The sequence below is a fragment of the Callospermophilus lateralis genome, chromosome 11, assembly GCF_048772815.1.
Source record: "Callospermophilus lateralis isolate mCalLat2 chromosome 11, mCalLat2.hap1, whole genome shotgun sequence".
In the NCBI taxonomy this organism is placed as follows: Eukaryota; Metazoa; Chordata; class Mammalia; order Rodentia; family Sciuridae; genus Callospermophilus; species Callospermophilus lateralis.
In genome coordinates, this window is record NC_135315.1 from 41,552,804 (window position 1) to 41,572,341 (window position 19,538).

A 19,538-nucleotide genomic window follows, 5' to 3' on the forward strand; every position below is an offset into this window, starting at 1 on the left:
TGAAATACACAGAAAAATGATCTTGTGTTACCTGTTTTATTGAAAACATACCTCAGTCAACATTTTTTCTTAGTTATTTTATAGTTTTTAATATATTTTTTCAAATTCAGAACTTATTACTCTCAACTAAATTCTATTACACAGTTTGTTTCATTTATGTGAACAAATAATGTATATGAACAAATAATGTTTTCCATATATTACTATCTTAAATCATTTCCAATTTATGTGTAATGAAAAATACATAAAATATTTATATTAAAACTTCTTTTTTGTAAAGTTAGAATATGTCTTATACACCATGGTTGTATGCCAGCACATCTGTTCCAGATAACATAACAGGAAAACAAAAGAAACAAAAACTGATAAGTATAAGAACTGTCTACAAGAACACTTGAATAGGAGACAGTGTTTATCTTATTGTGTAAATTTCCATTCAAATAAACCAAAATTAATGGTCCTCAATAATGAAATAAAATTTTGAGAAAACGAAAGTAGGCACATGTACTTTGTTTTAAATGCACATATTTGAATACATATAATTTTTTTTAAAAGAGAGAAAGAGAGAATTTTTTTTTAATATTTATCTTTTAGTTTTCGGCGGACACAACATCTTTGTATGTGGTGCTGAGGATCGAACCCGGGCCGCACGCATGCCAGGAGAGCGCGCTACTGCTTGAGCCACATCCCCAGCCCAACATATAATTTTTTAGTAAATACATTCAACATAAATTTTACACACATCATCCTCAGATTATAATGCAATAAGATTAGAAATGTATAACAAAACATAGCAAGATTTCAGTTAGAATTTTTAAAAAGGAAATACAATAAATAAACTATACTGTTTGAAAGACATGAAAACCCCTACCACCAGTTATCCAGTTCATAGGCTGGGAAATTAGCTTATAATTTTTTTCAATTCTTCTGTGCTTATTTCAACAAGCAAATAAAATGGATCAGTGAAGCTGAAAAGGACCTTAGAAAAGAGCTGTGTAATAAGAGACAAAATTAGGATGAAAACTACTGAAATTTTTTAAAAATATTTTTTTTAGACATTGATGGGCCTTTATTTTGTTCATTTATTTATATGTGGTGCTGAGAATCAAACTCAGTGCCTCACACATGCTAGGTAAGCACTCTATCATTGAGCCACAATCCCAGCTCCCTGAAATTTTTTTTAAATAAAAATTTTATAAATTAACCTGCAAAAAAATTATATAGAGAGAAATTTATGTATATTATAAAAATTTATATATATATATATATATATATATATATATATATATATATAAACACTATACCTAGATACTTTAGATATTAAACTAGTTGGAATAGGAAACACATGAATTTTAATGTCACCACTGGTGAATATTTTTAAGCACATAATACCTATATCATATAAACAGGTACTAAACACTGAAGTAAAAGGAAGGCTACCAATTTTGTGAGTCAGACAAAATATACCTACTAAGGCTGGGGAGTAAGATTAAAAGCAATCTTGTTGAACATAGATGAAAAACGCTCAAGAATAATATAAATAGAATACACATTAAGAGGTTTTCAGCATTAAAAAAAAAAAAAATTCTTGATGATCTAGTGGGATTTAGTGTAGAAGTTGACCTGGGATGGAATACTATTCTACATACTAGGAGCAGATGTACAGTAATAGAATCTTTGTGCTCAAGATTTCAGTAGTTTTCATCCTAAAAGATACTGTTACTCCCACTCTGAGATTGAATGCAAGCCCTCTACCACTGAGCTACATCCGTATCTATGGGATCAGTAATCTTATTGGATAAGTACTGGTTGAAAATGAATTAGTGAACTTTAGAGGAAATAGCAGTTCCAGAAATTGGTTCATAGTTACTATTATTATAAATAAATATCTCATTCCATACATGATTGGAATTCCAAATGAATTAGAATTAAATAAAACATTGCTATTAAAATAAAAGAAGAAATGAAATGAAAATTATATTTGTTTGAATAGGTGATTTGAAATTTCTATATATTTGTCTAGTGAATAACCTGAATAAATGGAAAAGTTATATAAAATATTAAAGGCAAAGATAGGAAATGTACAAAATAAATTAGAATAGAACCTAGAATGTTGTAAACACTTGGTATTCTGTGGTGATGGTTTTTATTTTAACAGCTTTATTGAGTCATAATTGAAATACCATAAAATGAGCCATCATTCAGTGACTTCTAGTGAATTTATAATGATCTGCAACAATTAATAGGATATATTAAGTTTTAGTTTTTGAATTATTTTCATCACTCCAGAAGACTCAAACTGTTTTCCAAAGTGGCTATGTCATTTTACGTTCCCACCAGTATTGTATGATGGTTCCAATTTTGACTGAGATTTCTTTGAATCAGGAGATCACTATTTGAGAGAATTGCCATCCTAACATTGAGCCTTTTAACACAAATATGAAATGCCCTTTATGCTCATGTTTCTTTTGTTCCTACATTCTTCCTTCATTTCCTTATTTTATGTTAAACAAATATTTGTAGATGATCATATTTACTCATTTATTGATTATGTGTTTGTGTGTGTGCACATATACACTTAGAGTGAGGTTTGAACCTAGGGCCTCATAGATGCTAATCATGTACTTTACACTAAGCTACACCCCCAGTCCTCATCTTTTGGTGTTTTAATCCTCTTTTGATTTTTTAGTTATTTTCTTATTGATTGTTCCTGGCATGCATCTTAATTTCCAAACAAATTTCAAATTAATATTGTCTTGATTCCAGTAAAATATGGCAACATTTTTCTAATTAGCTCAATTTCTTCTCCCTTTTATGCTATTATTGTCATATATCATACATACATATTATAAACCCAACAATGTATTCTTCTATGTACTTACATACCAATCTAGTATTTTTGATTTCTGTGTATGTGTGAACTTAAGTTACCCTTTGGGGTCAGCAAATCCTTTCACTCCAAGCTCTCCATACATCCTTGGCCCTCTGGGAGGCTTCCTTCATGTGAGGAGAACTAAAGGACTCAGCAGAAAATAAAAGCTAGTCATTTGTGAAAATTGGATGAGATCTCGACACACACATATACATACAGATGGATAACCAAACTGTGGAAGTCTTACTGGCTCAGGATTTTGGAAGATAACCATTACTCCATCAGTGGCTGACTACTAAGCTATGCAGACACAAGAGGGAACCACAGGAAGGGAAGTCCAAAAATTAAAATAGCAATTAAAAAACAAAATAGAAACCTGAAATTCTGCTTGGTCCCTCTCTGGTCCCTTCTGTGTATATACTCAACTTCCATTGAGCCAGGGATGTATAGAGAGTTTATCTAGAGTTTATCTAGTTTATCTAGAGTTTATCTAGAGAGTTTATCTAGTTTATCTAGGTTCTCTCATTTCCAGAATCTCTTTGTTAAATTTCTGGGTTTCTGTTTGTTCGCTTATCTCCCCAACTGGGGGAGCAGGCTCAGGCTAGCAGAACTATAGACTTTTTCTGTTATTTTCCAGTGGAATTTGATGCTTTTACTCTGAATGTCACTGGGAATGGGTTTTTTGCTTTCTAAGTTGCTGGTTTTCATTGTCAGCCCTGCTTAGGCGGAACTATTGCAGGGGGTCAGGGGAGGTGTGAGTAAGGAGCTGCTCCACGCAGTAATGCCACTGACTCCCATTGTTCTTTGACTCAAATTTCAGCATTTTTCATAAATACTTTTAAATTTGTCATTTGACTTTGGTCATTTTATAGAGGCCCGAAATATTTGTTTTTGATAAATGTCGTCTAATTTTATAGTTGTTTTGGGGGAGAGGATTTGCTGACCTCTTCAGTTTGCCACAGCTGGAAGTCTTGCCTCTTTATTTTGTTTTTGCAATATTTTTGGTTTTGGTTATTTATAACAGGCTAACTAATTAAAAACCTGAAGCACATGTATATATTGTGGCTTGTTCAGCATTTTGCTTCACAATGGAAGACGTTAGGAGATTGTGATTAGATTAGGGGTGGGTCCTAAATTCTGCTGACAGCACTTTCCTGTGGAATGCTTCTTAATAGTATATTCTTGTTTAATGATGAAGAAAATGTTTATTTTTTTAAGCAAGCAAATTCCTTTGAAATTCTATCAAAACATAAAAAAGATATTTTAACATACTCCTCTTTATAGAATGAACCTGTAGCACAGGGAAATAAGTGACAAAAATCCACTGAGCTGGTCTAGATGTGTATTAATGTGAAAAATAAGGGAAAGAATGATCTTCTTTAAAAATTACTCATTATATGGGCTGGGGATGTGGCTCAAGCAGTAGCGCACTCACCTGGCATGCGTGAGGCCCAGGTTCGATCCTCAGCACCACGTAGAAACAAAAGATGTTGTGTCCGCCGAAAACTAAAATATAAATATTAAAAAAAATTTTCTCTCTCTCTCTCACTCTCTCTTTAAAAAAAAAAATTATTATATAGATTTCAAGCGAAAGTGCTTTTACACCAAAAAATTAAACTGGGCAGTTTGCCTTCTTTAAAAGCCTTTTTAGTTTTATTATAACACAGAAACATACACAAAATACAGCTTAGTGACTTATCACACACAATAGTATTACACATCACTATAATCATTCAAGTGAAAAGTAAGAAAGACATCACTAGTACCTAGAAGTTCTCTATGCCCTCTCTCACTATCATCCCCACTCCTAAGGATAACCACTCTTCAGGGTCTCTTTAAGTGTGTATCCCTATACATTAGAGTTTAACTTGTCATATATTTTTAATATTATAGAAAAGAAATCTTGTAGTACATGTTTGTTGTGATTGGTTTCTTTCTATGGAATTGTGTTTGTCTGTGTTGCATGTAGCAGTAGTTAATTTTAATTGCCGTAGAATATTCCATAATATAAGTATACACTTTTTAAAACCATACTATTACTGTTCATGGATATTTGAGTTTTTTCACAAATAATTGGTGCTATAAAAATGTGTATGTATTTTAGTATATACATCAAGGAGTCAAATTACAATGTTGAAATCTATCTATCTATTTATCTGTCTTTATGCCAACTTGTTTTCCAAGTGATTTACCAATGTACACACACCTATCAGTAGTCTATTAAGAATTTCCATTGCACTACATCTTTGTAAAACATTCGGTATTCCCAGACTTTAAAAAAATTGATTCGGGCTGGGGATGTGGCTCAAGCGGTGGCACGCTCGCCTGGCATGCGTGCGGCCCAGGTTCGATCCTCAGCACCACATACAAACAAAGATGTTGTGTCCGCCGAAAACTGAAAAATAAATATTAAAAAATTCTCTCTCTCTCTGTCTCTCTAAAAAAAAAAATTGATTCATAGGAGTTCTATATATATATGGATAATAGCCCTTTGTTCCTTCTAAGTGTCGCAAGCATACTCTATGTGACTTACGTTTTTTATCTCTTAACAATGTATAGATATGAAAAGAAGTCCTTGACTTTAAATATCAATTTTCCTGTATAATTAGTGTTTTTGTTCATGGAAGCATCTTCTCCCTGCCTAAATATCTTGAAGACATTGTCCTATATGTTGTCTTCTAAGAGTTGTATGATTTTACATCTCATATCTATATCTAAAACCCACCTATTTGTGTGTATAGTGTGAAGTGAAACTACAATTACTTAAATAGTGTTTTAATATGAAAAAAATACCATTAAAGTTGTTGGGTAGGTAATTAAAAAGGGAAGAAAAGAACACTAAGATGTCAACACAAGGAACAGTTTCCATCTCACACCTGGGAGAATATAGGTAAGAACTTGGAATTATTAAAACTTTAAACTTCATAGAGCAGAAATTCAGCCATCTGAGGAAGAGATATGAGCTTACTACTGTTGGTATCTCTAGTAGAAGTTACAGTGAGACCAGTTCTGCAAGAGTTGGAAAAACAATAAATTGAATTCAGCTGCTGCTACTACAGACCAGTGTTTAGCTGGATGGGTTTGAAGTTAAGATACAGTAGCTTAATAACTGGCATAACTTTCCCATCTTCACTGCTCTGCAGAGCCACTCTTTTTCTTTCTTTTCTACTTTTCTTTTTTTTTTAGTACCAGGGATTTGAACCCAGGAGAACTTAACCATTTAGTCACATCCCTAGCCCATTTTTGTATTTTGTTTAGAGATAGGGTCTCCCTGGGTTGCTCAGTGCCTTGCTAAGTTGCTGAGGCTGGTTTTGAACTTGCAATCCTCCTGCCTCAGCCTTTCAAGTCACTGGGATTATAGGCTTGTGCCACCATTCCCAGCTCTGAGCCACCCTTTTGATAAGCCGAGTGTTCATATATGCAAGATTACATTTCTAGGTCCTATTTCTATTTCTGGACTATATTTGCACAAAAATTACATTGTGTAAATTATGGTAACTTTATAATAAGGCATTAAATCTAGCAGAGCAGTTTCTCCCACTTTGTTCTTCAAGTGTTTTAGCTATCATTTGCACCCTTGCATTTCCATAAAAACTTCAGAAATAATTTGTCTGGTTTCACAAAAAGAAAACCTTGTGAAGATCTTATTGGATTTCACTCAATCTAGAAGTCAGTTTGGGAGAATTGAAGTTTTTACAATGTTGCATCTTCTAGTCAGTGAATATATGTCTATTCTTTAATTGTTTTCAATGTTTTTTAGTAGAAGTTTTGCATAGGATATCATTTGTTAGCTTTGATCCCAGATAACATTTTTCTTCCTTTTTTTAATTTTTTCTTTTTTGGTAACAGGGATAGAACCTAGGGGCACATTACCACTGTATACTTAGTGTTTTTTGTTCATAGAAGACATCTTCTCCCTGCCTAAATATCCTGTATGTTGTCTTCTAAAAGTTGTGTGATTTTACATCTCACATCTGTATCTAAAACCCATCACATCCCAAGCCCTTTTTAAAATTTTTTATTTTGAAACAGGGCCTAAGTTGCTAAGGACTTTGCCAAGTTGCTAAGACTGGTTTTGAAATTGTGATCCTCCTGCCTTAGCCTCCCAAGCTACTGGGAAGATATTTTTAATATTATTAATAATATTTTTTTATAAATTTAATTTCTATTTTGAAAACTTTCAAATATATATTATTTTCTTTTCCCGTAATTAGACTTACCACCCAGATATAATAATTATCAAGATTGCTTCGGTTTTCAACTATCTGTTTTTATTGTTACCAAAGGTTGTTTGTTTGTATGGTACTAGGGATTGAACCCAAGCCCCTGTGCATACTAATCAGGCATTCTGAGCTACATCGACAGCCTTTTATGTGTTTTTATTTTGAGATATAAAATTAGATATACATCTTTAGAAAATATGGGCATTTTATGTATGACCACAGTACCAAGCCATATAACAAAGTATTCCTTATGACAAGAACAAAGCTTTTTCTGAAAATGTGAATTTCTTTTCTTTCTTTCTTTTTTTTTTTTTTTTCCCATGGTGCTAGGGACTGAACCCAGGGCCTTGTGTGTGCTAGGCAAGCTGAGTTCTATTTCTGACTAGCATTAAAGTTTTTTGATGATGCAAAGTCACACTGTTATAAATCTACCATGTTAGTAAAATCATTCTTTTTTGTCTTTTTTTTTTTTTTTTTTTTTGTACCAAGGATTGAACCCTGGAGCACTTAACCACAAAACCACATCCCCAGGCCTTTTTTATATTTTATTTAGAGACAGGTCTCCCTGAGTTTCTTAGGGCCTCACTAAGTTGCTGAGGCTGGCTTTAAATTCTTGATCCTCGTGCCTCAGCTGGTGGGATTACAGGCATATACCACATGCCCAGCTGTCATGTAGCATTCTGTATGTTTAGAAACATAATGTGCAGCAAAAATTGCCATTTTTTAAACTTTTTTGCCTTTATATTCCTCAGAATTCTTATGACAGAACACATAACTTTCAGGAAGTCCTTAATGGGATTAAAAACGAGCATTTTTATGTGACTTAGTTTTAGTTATCCTTTATGACCTTTTCTCACCCAAAATTGTTAAAATGCAAGGAGATACGAATTATTTTTTTTATGGCTTTGATAGTAACCTTTCCTTCATTGCAACTAGTTTTTCTCCCCATGCAATATTCATAGGTCTATTTCTAAGGGAGGACTGTGGCTAGTGGGCCATGAAAACTCCCTTCGCTTGACAGACTGGGCTGTATCATGTTCACTCTCTCACATGAGAAAATCCCCTTTAAAAAGACAGGGTGACCACTTCATTACAGGCAGGTTGGATTCCTCACAGAGATACTTGGCAGTGACTAAGGAGGAAGAGTTGTTATATCTCTGCAGGATGTACAATGTGGAACTAATTAATTCATGGTCCAAAGAAAAATCAAATATTCCTAGGACCACAGGAAAAAACAAAATAATTTTCAGTTACATTTTAACTTATCCAACATTATTGGTGGGGAATTAGAGGGGTCTTGGAAGTGAGTTCTTACTCTAGTAGAGTATTTGAAAATAAATATGATGGTCTGATATTGAATGGCTGGCCTATTGCTTATCCCTCCTCCTTTATCAGTGCCCTTGAGTGCCTCACTGTAAATCAGAATGGCCTACTGTCATTTATTGAAACAGAATTAGGGGATGGTTAAGTTCATATTTAACTCTTTCAATTAAATATAGATATTTTGCTTCTGCTAGTCAATAATGTTAGAAAGATATGAAAAAATGATGAACTTCATTTCATTATAGCCTTGGTTTAGCTATTGTATAATTTTTTCCCCCTTATAATAGAAAGCAATAAAATAACAAATTTTGGGGCCATTTTAGTATCTTGAGAAAAAAAGAGAAAAGATTCCTTCTTATGCATACAGCTAACTCAACAAATACAGACTTGAATAAACAGACAAACAAAAGCTCAGTGGATGGAACAACCAATATAAACATGGAAGATGAGAACCCTTTTTTTTTTTTTTTTGAGTGGGGGAGGGAGGCATAAAGGATTTTTCCTTCAAAATGGTATGCAGCTCTATAAATTATGGCAGAGAATGCATACAAACTATAGCCTGTTAAAATTCTGGTTAGAAAGAGCAGAGAGACATAAAAATAAATTCCTTGTTCCTTAATTTATTCTTAAATTTCATGTGTGTCGTAGAATATATAACAAGGATACATTCTCTAGACCTATTTGTTGTCAAAAATTTTGTATCATAATTTGTTTTTTCTCAAGCAGACAACCTAAATAAAAGTAAAAATAACTTCTAAGGAAATGAATTTCAAAACGAATGTGAAAGCAATAATCTAAATATTTAGAATCTAATTAGGAGATTCCGTAGCTGAGATATATACTGTATTGGTACATTTGACATAGTAATTGTAGTATATATAGCAAAAAATAGGGGATTGCTTATAACAACTTGACATGAATAGAATTAGGAGAACTTGATTATCTTAATCTAAGTTGAAGCATTCTTACTATAAATTATTTGTTTCTTTTGAGTAGCTAAAAATCTGTATCAGAAACATAAACTTGAAAACTGCTAAAAACATGGGGAAAGATTCTTCACATAAAAATTAATGAAGAACATAAAATTTCTTGGAGATTCTTGCTAATTTAATGATGCTTTAAGCAACAATTTAAAGATGTTTTGATACTTTAAACATGTTTTAAGTGACATTTTGGTGCCTAGGAGAGTGTCTCCAATAAGTTTTACGCTTGTGTCATTCAGTTTTTCTGCTTGTCAGTAATTCAAGCAGATTTGTGATAATGGTCATAGTTTCCTGGGATTAAGAAAACTTTTTGACAAAATGACCACAACAGATCTAAAAAGCTTCTTGTTTTGTTGTTGTACTTTTGACAAACTCTCTCTCTCTCTGAAGAATGACTTTTAGATTCTTTTAGATTTTTAAAAGATAGTTGGACTTGTTCTAAGAGCAGAAGAAGATGATACACTCTGGGCAGGTGTAAAGAATTCCTTCTCAAAACCTTTACAACTTTATTTTTAACATGGTAGAAATCAAATATTAATTTAATTATTAATATTAATTAATTCGGGAAGTAAATACCTGTTAGTATAACTTGAACGCTTAAAGAGGTAGTAAGATGAAATGATAGATGTACCATTTAGGGCATACAGTATTTAGCAGTGAAAATAACTGACCAATAAGTGGATTGCAGATGTAAGGATAACTCCTTTTTTTTTTCTCTCTGAAATGAGCCAAGTTACTCTAAAAGTTGTTCATTATCTCTACATCTGGAGCTTAATTAACAAGCATATTTGTAGTAACCAGAGTATTGCAGCAACAGAGAAACTAAGCACAACTATCCTTTGAATAACAAAGGAAATAAAAGAATTCCTGTATAACATTCTTCCAGACTTATCTTTGCTCTGTGGTACTGTTTGTGCTGAACTAAAGCATCTGCTACCTCAAGTTAAGAGAGAACAAACTCAACATGGCGTGAAATTACTGCACTGCCATTCACATTCATTAGAGTTATATTGTTACCAGCCACAGGCATGACTGACTTTTGCATGAATAAGAAAATAAAATGCTGCTTTGCGAATTTTACCTTAAAACATTACAAGGCACAGTGCTAACCTTGAGCCTATGTCAAGTATTTCCAGGAGCAGGTTTATGTTAGTGCAGTATTTCTCATCACAATAGGATGATCAGCAAAAACAAGTCACAAGTTAGGAAGAAGTAGTATTATATGAGGCCTCTGGAGAGAGTCGTGGTTTTTGTTTTGTTTTGCTTTTTGTGGTGCTGGGGATTGAACCCAGGGCTTAGTGCATGCAAGACAAACACTCTATCAACTGAGCTATATCCCCAGCCCTGGAGAGAGCATTTTATGAAATCAGTTTATTCACTAAAAAAACTAATATATATTGTGCTGGATTATTATAAAAGATGAAAAAATTATTAAAATACCATTTGGCAACCATTAATAATAGGTTTAGACAAAAATCATCAATGTATACTGAAGTTAGTAAGTCAAAGTTTGATGAGGAATAGGCTATTTACAGTTACAATGGGAAAAAAATATTAATTTTACAGTGGAGAAACCTGGCAGACACTTCATCCAAGTGACTGAAGTTATCCCCAGTGATGAGACATATTAACATCATGCCTGCAAATACGATGCTCTGAGAAGATAGTACTTCTGTATTCCTATCAAAAATGCAGGGCTGGGCACAGTGGAATAATATCAACTACTTGGAGGTTGAGGCAAGATGATCACCAGGTTTAAGGTCAGCTTCAGCAATTTAGTGAGACAGTGTCTCAAAATGAAGGAAAAAAAAAAGGAGGGTTGGGGTCTGGGGATGCACTTCATGAACTTAAGTCATAGAGTGGCTCTGGGTCCAATTGCTAGTACCACAGAAACAAATTTTTAAAAGCCAGCATAATCTGAATCTAATCATGAATAAACACCACACAAACCCAAACTGAAGGACAGTCTACAAAATAAATGTACTATATACTCTTCAAAAATGGTACTGTCATGAAAGACATGCTAGATAACTATTGCAGGTTTAAAAAGACAAGAGACATGACAATTGAATACAATGTATGATCCAAAATTTTCCTTTCTTTGTATTTCCTTGATTTTTTTTCCCTTTTTGTTGTACTGGGGAGTGAACCCAAGAGTGGTCTACCACTGAGCTATATCCCTACCCCTTTTGTTATTTTTGTTTCAAGACAGGGTCTCACTAAATGTCCAAACTGGCCTTGAACTTATGATCCTCTTCCTTCAGGCTCCCTAGTCACTGGGATTACAGGTGTGCCCCAATGTGCCTGGCTTTCCTTGACATTTTTATTTTCTATTAGCTGGATATATAAGTAGTATATTGAACCAGGGTATGGTTATTGGAGGAAGAAAAAATGGCTTTCAACAGTCAGACTATAACTTATTATTCAGTTTCCCTGATATTTTACTTTCCCAGTTTATAAGCAATTTAAGCCATGTTCTAGGTTTTGGTTTTGGTTTTCTAAGCAACGGTCTCTAATATTAGGTCTCCAGGCCTAATTTGAATTACATTTCAAGCTTTGGAAAACTCAAAAATGATACTACTTAATTGTTTTACCAAATTTTCAGACAGTAGAAGAAAAAGGAGTCGTCCTGTGTTTAAAATTACTAGAATACATCATGTAAGAGTTTCATGAAAACTTGATAAAGGAAGTAGTGATAACTAAGATTAATTCATAGAGAAATTTGGTGTGATTTTGTTTTAGATATAGGTAGATAACAGGAATATTTTATTTTTAGGAAGGCAATTTGATGGTTGTCTGATTTCCTGATGGCATTGATCATAGTTAATTGAAAGAATAATTACTTGAATAACTATACCCAAGATTAGTCATTGGATATCAATCTCAAAGATGGTTTCTAGTGCTATATCTGTTAATAAGATCTATTATTTTTCTAAACTTAAACTTGAATAAAGGCATTGATGACATATGGATCAGATTTTAAAATTACTCAAAGCTATAAGGAATATTCAAAGCACTAGATCAGAGCAAAAACTAAAGATAATGGTAGCTGAAATGATCATCAGAAACCTAGCTGACCATGTAGAACAACCAGTCTTAGCATGATGGGTAGACAGGGAAAAAAAGCTCTAGGTTAATTCATGGCATACAATAGCCAAATGACCAGTTGACCAATTTACCCAATTTATTGATTTGTTTCTTTTAATTGTTTCATTTAATATGTATTGATTGAGTTCAGTCAGAAAAATGGAAACCACACTGATATTTCAAACATAGGAAAATGTAAATATGGGAAATTCATTATACAAGTGGTTAGAAGACTAAAAGAAAAAAGGGGGAACACTGAGCTATTAAAGAAATAATATCCATAAGGAGCAACTACCACACCGAAAGCTGGGAAACAAAAGGACAGAAGTTATCATCACTTAAGAACTAGAGGGATCCTTAAGCCTCCACTCATACTTCTGAGGAAGGGACATTGTTCAGCCAGTGCTATCCCAGGTTACTAAAAGGTGTTCATATGGTTAGAAACCAAGATATTTAAATTGTGTTTGAACATCTCTGAAAATAAACCATGTAACTGATTGACTTTGATTATGGTTAATATGCTATGCTGTTTATTTTTTTTCCCATCTTTAAAATGGCTTTACCAATGTTCCTCCTATCTCAGAGTATAAGTGATCATTCAGAAAGGGCAAAATGTTTAATAGACAGGGATTTTTTAAAAGCATGGCAGATGAGTTGGGTAGCTGAACGTTTTCTTTGTGTATACTCTGCTTTCTCACTGATGCCTTAGCTTTATTATATGGATTTAATATTGTTTTTAAGATAAAGATATTTGTCATGATCTGATCTGAAACATTGGAGAACAAGGTTTGGAATTGATTTCTGTCTTTTTCCTCCCCCCCCCCCCCCAAATATTGCTTCTTTAGGTCAGTAACAGATCCAAGAGATGGAAAGAGAGTAGCACTCAAAAAGATGCCCAACGTCTTCCAGAATCTGGTCTCTTGCAAAAGAGTCTTCCGGGAATTGAAGATGTTGTGTTTTTTTAAACATGATAATGTAAGTGAAATTGGTGTTTGGGGGAAACTACTTCCTAAACCTACTTCACTGAATTAGTAAAGAGAAAACGAGTGTTAAAAAGAGTGCAAGTAAAATTTGGAAATTAGTTATAGTTTTATGCTAAACTCTGAAAAGTTATAAGCACATCATGAGATTATAGAATACCTATTGTTATTGAATGGGTCACACATACATACGTGCACACAAACTCACAGTTTTCTAAGCTGTATCCTTTCATTACTATGCTTTCCTTTAAATGTGTAGTCTTTAAGTTTCTATAACTATCTTAAATTTTCACTATTGAGATCAGTAGTTTCTAGCCTTGATTATTAGAATCATGAGTCCATTTTATCAAAATTTTATTTGGAGGTCTAAAAATTATACTCCAAATTGTTTGACTTTCATAAAGTCTAACTCCAAATTATAAAACATTACACATAATAAGTCGCAGATGGGCTTTGGTATTGTGTTGTACACTCTACATTTATCAGTCTGAATGTCTTTTTTTATTTCTAAGAATATAAGCTATTAAATATGTTTAAACCCGTAGAAAAGAAACGTGTTTGTAGGGAAAATAAGTTAGAAGGAGACTACAGCCAAGTTTTTTATTAAAGGACTTAGAAACTTAAGGAAAAATTAGATCCTTTTTATGATTGAACAGTGATCAAGTTTAAGTGAATTATAAGGTTTATTCACTGGCAGGTAAATATTAATTGATGCAAAGCAAATGTTGATATTTAACAGGGGAATAACACTAATAACACCAATATTCAACACAAAAATAGAGTGTAATACATAGCGAATGATATAAGGAGTAATCTACACCTGGTTTTAAGTGCTGTATTTTTATTCCTTACCATTTTTAATTAGTGATGTAGGAGTAATATCTTCTTTAAAAATAGTATAACCCTTGGGGCTGGGGTTGTGGCTCAGCAGTAGAGTGTTTGCCTCACATGTGTGAGACATTGGGTTCTGTCCTCAGTACCACCATAAGAATAAATAAACAAAATAAAGGTATTGTGTCCACCTACAACTAAAAAGAAAAAAATATGTGTGTGTGTGTGTGTGTGTGTGTGTATTTATTTTAAATCATATAACTATTAAGGTAACAAAGGTTAGTTTATTTGTGATTTTGTGAAGACTTGTGGACAAACAGACTTATCGCATTTTGAAAAACAGCTTCTTCTCAACTAATCCTGAATTAAAAGTTTTATAATGTGTAACATTTAACTGGAGGTTGTTAGCATTGGACTCTGTTTTCAGTTGCATGTGAAAAGAAAAATTGCCTCAAATTCTTCAGATAGTACTCAACCTGTGCTCTTTTAATTGCCATAATAAAAACTTTATTAAAAATGATTTCTTGTGAGTCTGACTGCTTGTTTGCTCAGAAACCTTTATAACTTTGACTAACTTTGACCAAAGTTTGGGTCTCATTTTAAGAAAAAAAAAAATACAAATGTATGGGGTATTTGATAAAACTAAGAATATCAAACTTATTTATGGTTCACTTGAAACTTCTTGGCTTGAAATATTTGATTTTATTGATTACCCTCATGAAATATCTTTTTCTTAAGCTTAAAAAAATGATATCACTGGGGTTGGGAATATAGCTGAGTGGTAGAGTGCTTGCTTAGTATAGTGAAGCCCTGTGTTTGATCCCCAGTATTGCAAACAAAAATAAACAAAAGTACTGCTGTCTTTTGAAACTACCTCGCAATGTGCTTCTTTTCATGTTTCAAAATACCATTTGAGCTACTATTTTATGAATGGTTCTCAGATTTTGGATATGTTGTTTAGAATGATGTCTAGTGCTTGTTTAGTTATTTCTTGAATTTACTTTACTACCTCCCCAGCATCAATGAGTACAAGCCTTATGTATAATGGTAGAGACACAAGTAAAGGTACCCATGATAAAGAAATACTTCAAAGGTGGCTTCAGAAATTGACTTACTAAGGTTTTCTCAGTGTTTTATTATCTTCAGACCAATCTTGGCTTATTTTTTAAGAAGATGAATGATATAATAAACTGTTTTATAGTTTTGCTTGTGATTCGTCCCTAGAGAGTAACTAATAAGTTCCAAAGATAGTGCCTCAGTGAGTAGTGTTTAAAAAAAAAAAAAATGTAAACAATTCCTGAAATTTACACTAATTAAAACACTATCAGTTCTAATGAAGTTTACAAAGGCTGGGCTTTAGAGTCAAAACTGGGTTTGAGTTGTGGTTCTATTTTCCAGTGATATGTGAACCTACATTTTTTTCAAGGGCTGTTTTCTAAAACACTTGCAAAGTGACATGGTAAAAGCAGAAACAACAGTACATGATTATTGTAGAAATTAGATTTTAAAAATACGTACAAATATGTTAAAAACACACACACACACACACACACACACACACCCTCTTTTGAGCTCCTGAGCTCTGTCATAAGAAGAGTGCCTGTGACATATGTGGAGTTTTTGAAAATGAAGCAAATGGTTGGAGGTGAAAGTGGTGTGAGAGCACTATTTTATACATAGTAGATTTTTGCAATGCTTGAGATCTATTCCCTCAAAACATCTCAAGGCATACCTGATATGTGAGGGATGCCAGTCTTAAGAGGCAACTGATATTTAATGTAGATAAGGCAGCAAATGTTTATTAATTAATTAATTGTGTCTTATGGAAAGAGTGCTAGGTCATATAGAGGATACAAAAATATTTAAAACACTGTCCATTTTGAACAGGGTAGACGAGATACTTAATACATGTTGCTATGTTCAGGAAGTATGCTAGATGTTTTACATACACTAATTCATTTACTCCTTAAAAAAATCCTGTAAAGATAGGGCTTATTAACCCTACTCAGAGGAACCAGAGGCTTAGAGTTAATATTGCCCAAGGTCAAGGTGGCACAGAGTTAGAGTGTAAATCTGGCTCCAGAGCCCATTTTCATTAGTTCAGCAAATATTCATTGTGCATATCCTGTATGCCTAAACTACATTACCTTGTGGGGTCTCTACCTTTAAGTAGCTTAAATAACTTTTTTTAGCAAGGATACAGGGGGATTGACCTCAAGGGTACTCAACCACTGATCCACATCTCCAGCCCTATTTTGAATTTTATTTAGAGACAGGGTCTCACTGAATTTGCTGAGGCTGACTTTGAACTTGTGATCCTCCTGCCTCAGCCTCCCAAGCTGCTAAGATTACAAGTGTGCGCCACCACGCCCTGCTGCTGAAATAATTTTTGTAATGTGATAAATACTATGATAAAGGTACCATAGGAGGCATGCCTGCTTGGTTAAACATTAATTCAGGAAAGTCTGTGTTGTATGCATAGATAATAGATAGAGATCGAGACAAGCAAACCTAGAAGCGTCCTAGAATTACCATAGAGCCTTAAAACAGTCTAAATTGGAATCTCTGGGGTTGAAGCCCAGGTAACAATAAATTTTAAGGCTTCTCTGGTGCCAAATACCATAAGATTAAGGATAAGAGAAAATTTGTGGACTTAAAAACTCAAAAGATACTTCAAACATGAATAAGATAAAGTTAAGATGAGCCTTTTGAGAATAAGATTTGATTGAATAGAGGAAGAAGAAAGAAATGTCATGTTAAAGATGGCATTTAGAAAAATTAACCTGGTCGTTGTGGGAAGGTTGGATTTTAATTTAGAAGGCTTTTTATGTATCAAAGAATAGCTACAAAGCCCTAGAAGGCTTTGTATTTTCTTTTGAAAGAACTCTTCAAAGTCACTGTATCCAATTCATTGATTTCAGGTGATCTGACTGAATTTCTATGCATGCGCACACACACATATATCTGAGTAGCTGCTTCATCATCTTAAAGGGTAGGTTCATCTTGGTTTCAGTAATTTAGGGAAACAGAAACGGATTTAAAGATTGATGTTGTTTAGGTTTATCACTAGTGTCTAGTCAGAATCTGAGATATTATTATTATTATTCTAGGCAGAATCCTCCTTCTACTTGACCCATCTATGCCCTTGGGCATACGCACATTCAAATAAGTGCATTAGCTGTCATATGATCGGCATGGAAAGTAATGATTGAGTTTTTAAAAATCTTGTACTCCAGGGCTGGGGCTCAGCAGTAGTGCATTTGCCTGGCATGTGGGTTTGATTCTGGCACTGGGTTTGATTCTCACCGCCACATATAACTAAATAAAATGAAGGTCTGTCAACTAAAATATATATATATATATATTTTTAAAAAACTTGTACTCCTTTGAAAATCTGCTGAAAGCTATGCACTCTTTTTTTTTTTTTTAATGCACATACACACATTTTTATGTCCTTTTAGACTTTCAGTTGTCCTTTAAATCCATTTAGAGCCCCCTTAGGGTCCACTGACTCCTGCCAAAGGCCCCATCATCATACATGCAAGTCTTGCACCTTTTCTCATCTTGCAGCAGTAGCACTAAGCATACAGTGGATGGTTAGTCTTTGAAGAGTGAGTGAGTGAAAATGACAGAAAACAAAAGAAATATTAGAGTTAGGCGCACACCTGTAAACCCAGCAACTAGGGAGGCTAACACAGGAGGATTACAAGTTTGAGGCCAGTCTCGGCCATTTAGCAAGAGACCCTATCTCAAAAAATAAGAAAGAACTGGGGCTGTAGCTAAGTGGTAAAGCACTTTTGGGTTCAGTCCCCAGTACCAAAAAGAAAAGAGAGAAAAGAAACAGAAACCTTAGTAATAATAAGATGTTAGTAATACATTGGTAATACTAACTGCTAAAAGTACCAATAGTTGGTAATACTAACTGTTCCTCTGCCAAAGAGTGAAAAAGCAGAGGATGCTATAGAGGTAACATTACTTTTCAGTGAATTTGGTTTTGTTTGCTAGACAAAGTTGGTGGTACTGGGCAAATCACTGAGGTATTTAAAATAATATACAGTTTTACATGTTTATGGATTAAAAGACTCAGTATGGTTGATATGCCTGTTTTCCCCAAGTTGAACTGTATATTGAATATAATTTCAGTTAAAATATGAACGTGATTTTACATTTAAATCTGTGTTGAAATTGACTATTCTACAATGTGTGGTACTGAAAAAGATCTAAAATAGCCCAGATAATCTCAAAGAAGTTGAATAAAATTAGAAATTCATACTACTAGATATTGAGACTGTTTTTACAGGTATTAAGCCTCAGGTAGTAAACAGTGGAGGGATAGACAGATTAATGGAACAAAACAAGAAGTCTGTATATTCATATACATACATTTTCACTTGATTTATAGTAGAGGTGCCCCTGCAATCCAAGTGAAGAATGATGGCCATTTCAATAAGTAGCTCTGAGTCAGATACCGTATTTTTAAAAAACAAGTCTTAACCCCTGCTTCACATCATATGCATAAATTCAAAATGGGCCATAGACTTAAATGTGAAAGATAAAATAATAAAGCTTCTAGAATAAAACATAGGAAAATATCTTTATGACTTTGAGACAAGCTAAAATTTCTTAACTGAATAAAGCATTAAACATTTTTAAAAGATTATTAAATTTGACACTATTAATAAAGATATAAGGTTCATCAAAAAATTAAAAGAATTGGGAACCTGGCACCATGATACATGCCTGTAATCCTAGCTACTTGGAAGACTAAGGCAGGAGGATTGAAAGTTTGAGGCTAGCCTGGGTAACTTAGCAAGATGCTATGTCAAAAAATAAATATTTGTAAAAAAAAAAAAAGGGGAAGGTGGGTGTACATTTTAGTGGTAGAGTGCTTGCCTAGTGTGTGCTTGACTCTGTTTAGTCCCTAGTACTTTTTTTAAAAAAGTTAAGAAAATGGGACTAGATATATAGTAGTGGTAGAATACTTGCCTAGCTTGCAGGAGGCCCTGGATTCTAGCCTCAGTAACACACACACACACACACGCATGCACACACACACACGCATGCACACAAATAAATATTTAGTGTTTGAGGAAGACAATAGAAATAAATGCTGTGCTTGGCATTTTTTCAGACTGCAAATTCTTTAGACATCAAACATCATATAATTTCTATAAATCAATACATTTTGCCCATCAGTATTTCATAAAAGAGAATAACATGAAAATTATCCAGTCATTAG

The 19,538-nt window shown here is 33.5% G+C and overlaps 1 protein-coding gene across 4 annotated transcripts in view; it reads left to right on the forward strand.

The window, feature by feature from the left end:
- Nlk (nemo like kinase) overlaps positions 1-19,538 on the forward strand; it is a 149,590-nt gene that overhangs the window by 73,954 nt on the left and 56,098 nt on the right. For all 4 annotated transcript variants that reach the window (XM_076869352.1, XM_076869353.1, XM_076869351.1 and 1 more), the window contains one exon: positions 13,334-13,463. In XM_076869352.1, the coding sequence (XP_076725467.1) occupies positions 13,334-13,463 (130 nt within the window). The remainder of the gene's footprint in view (positions 1-13,333; positions 13,464-19,538) is intronic.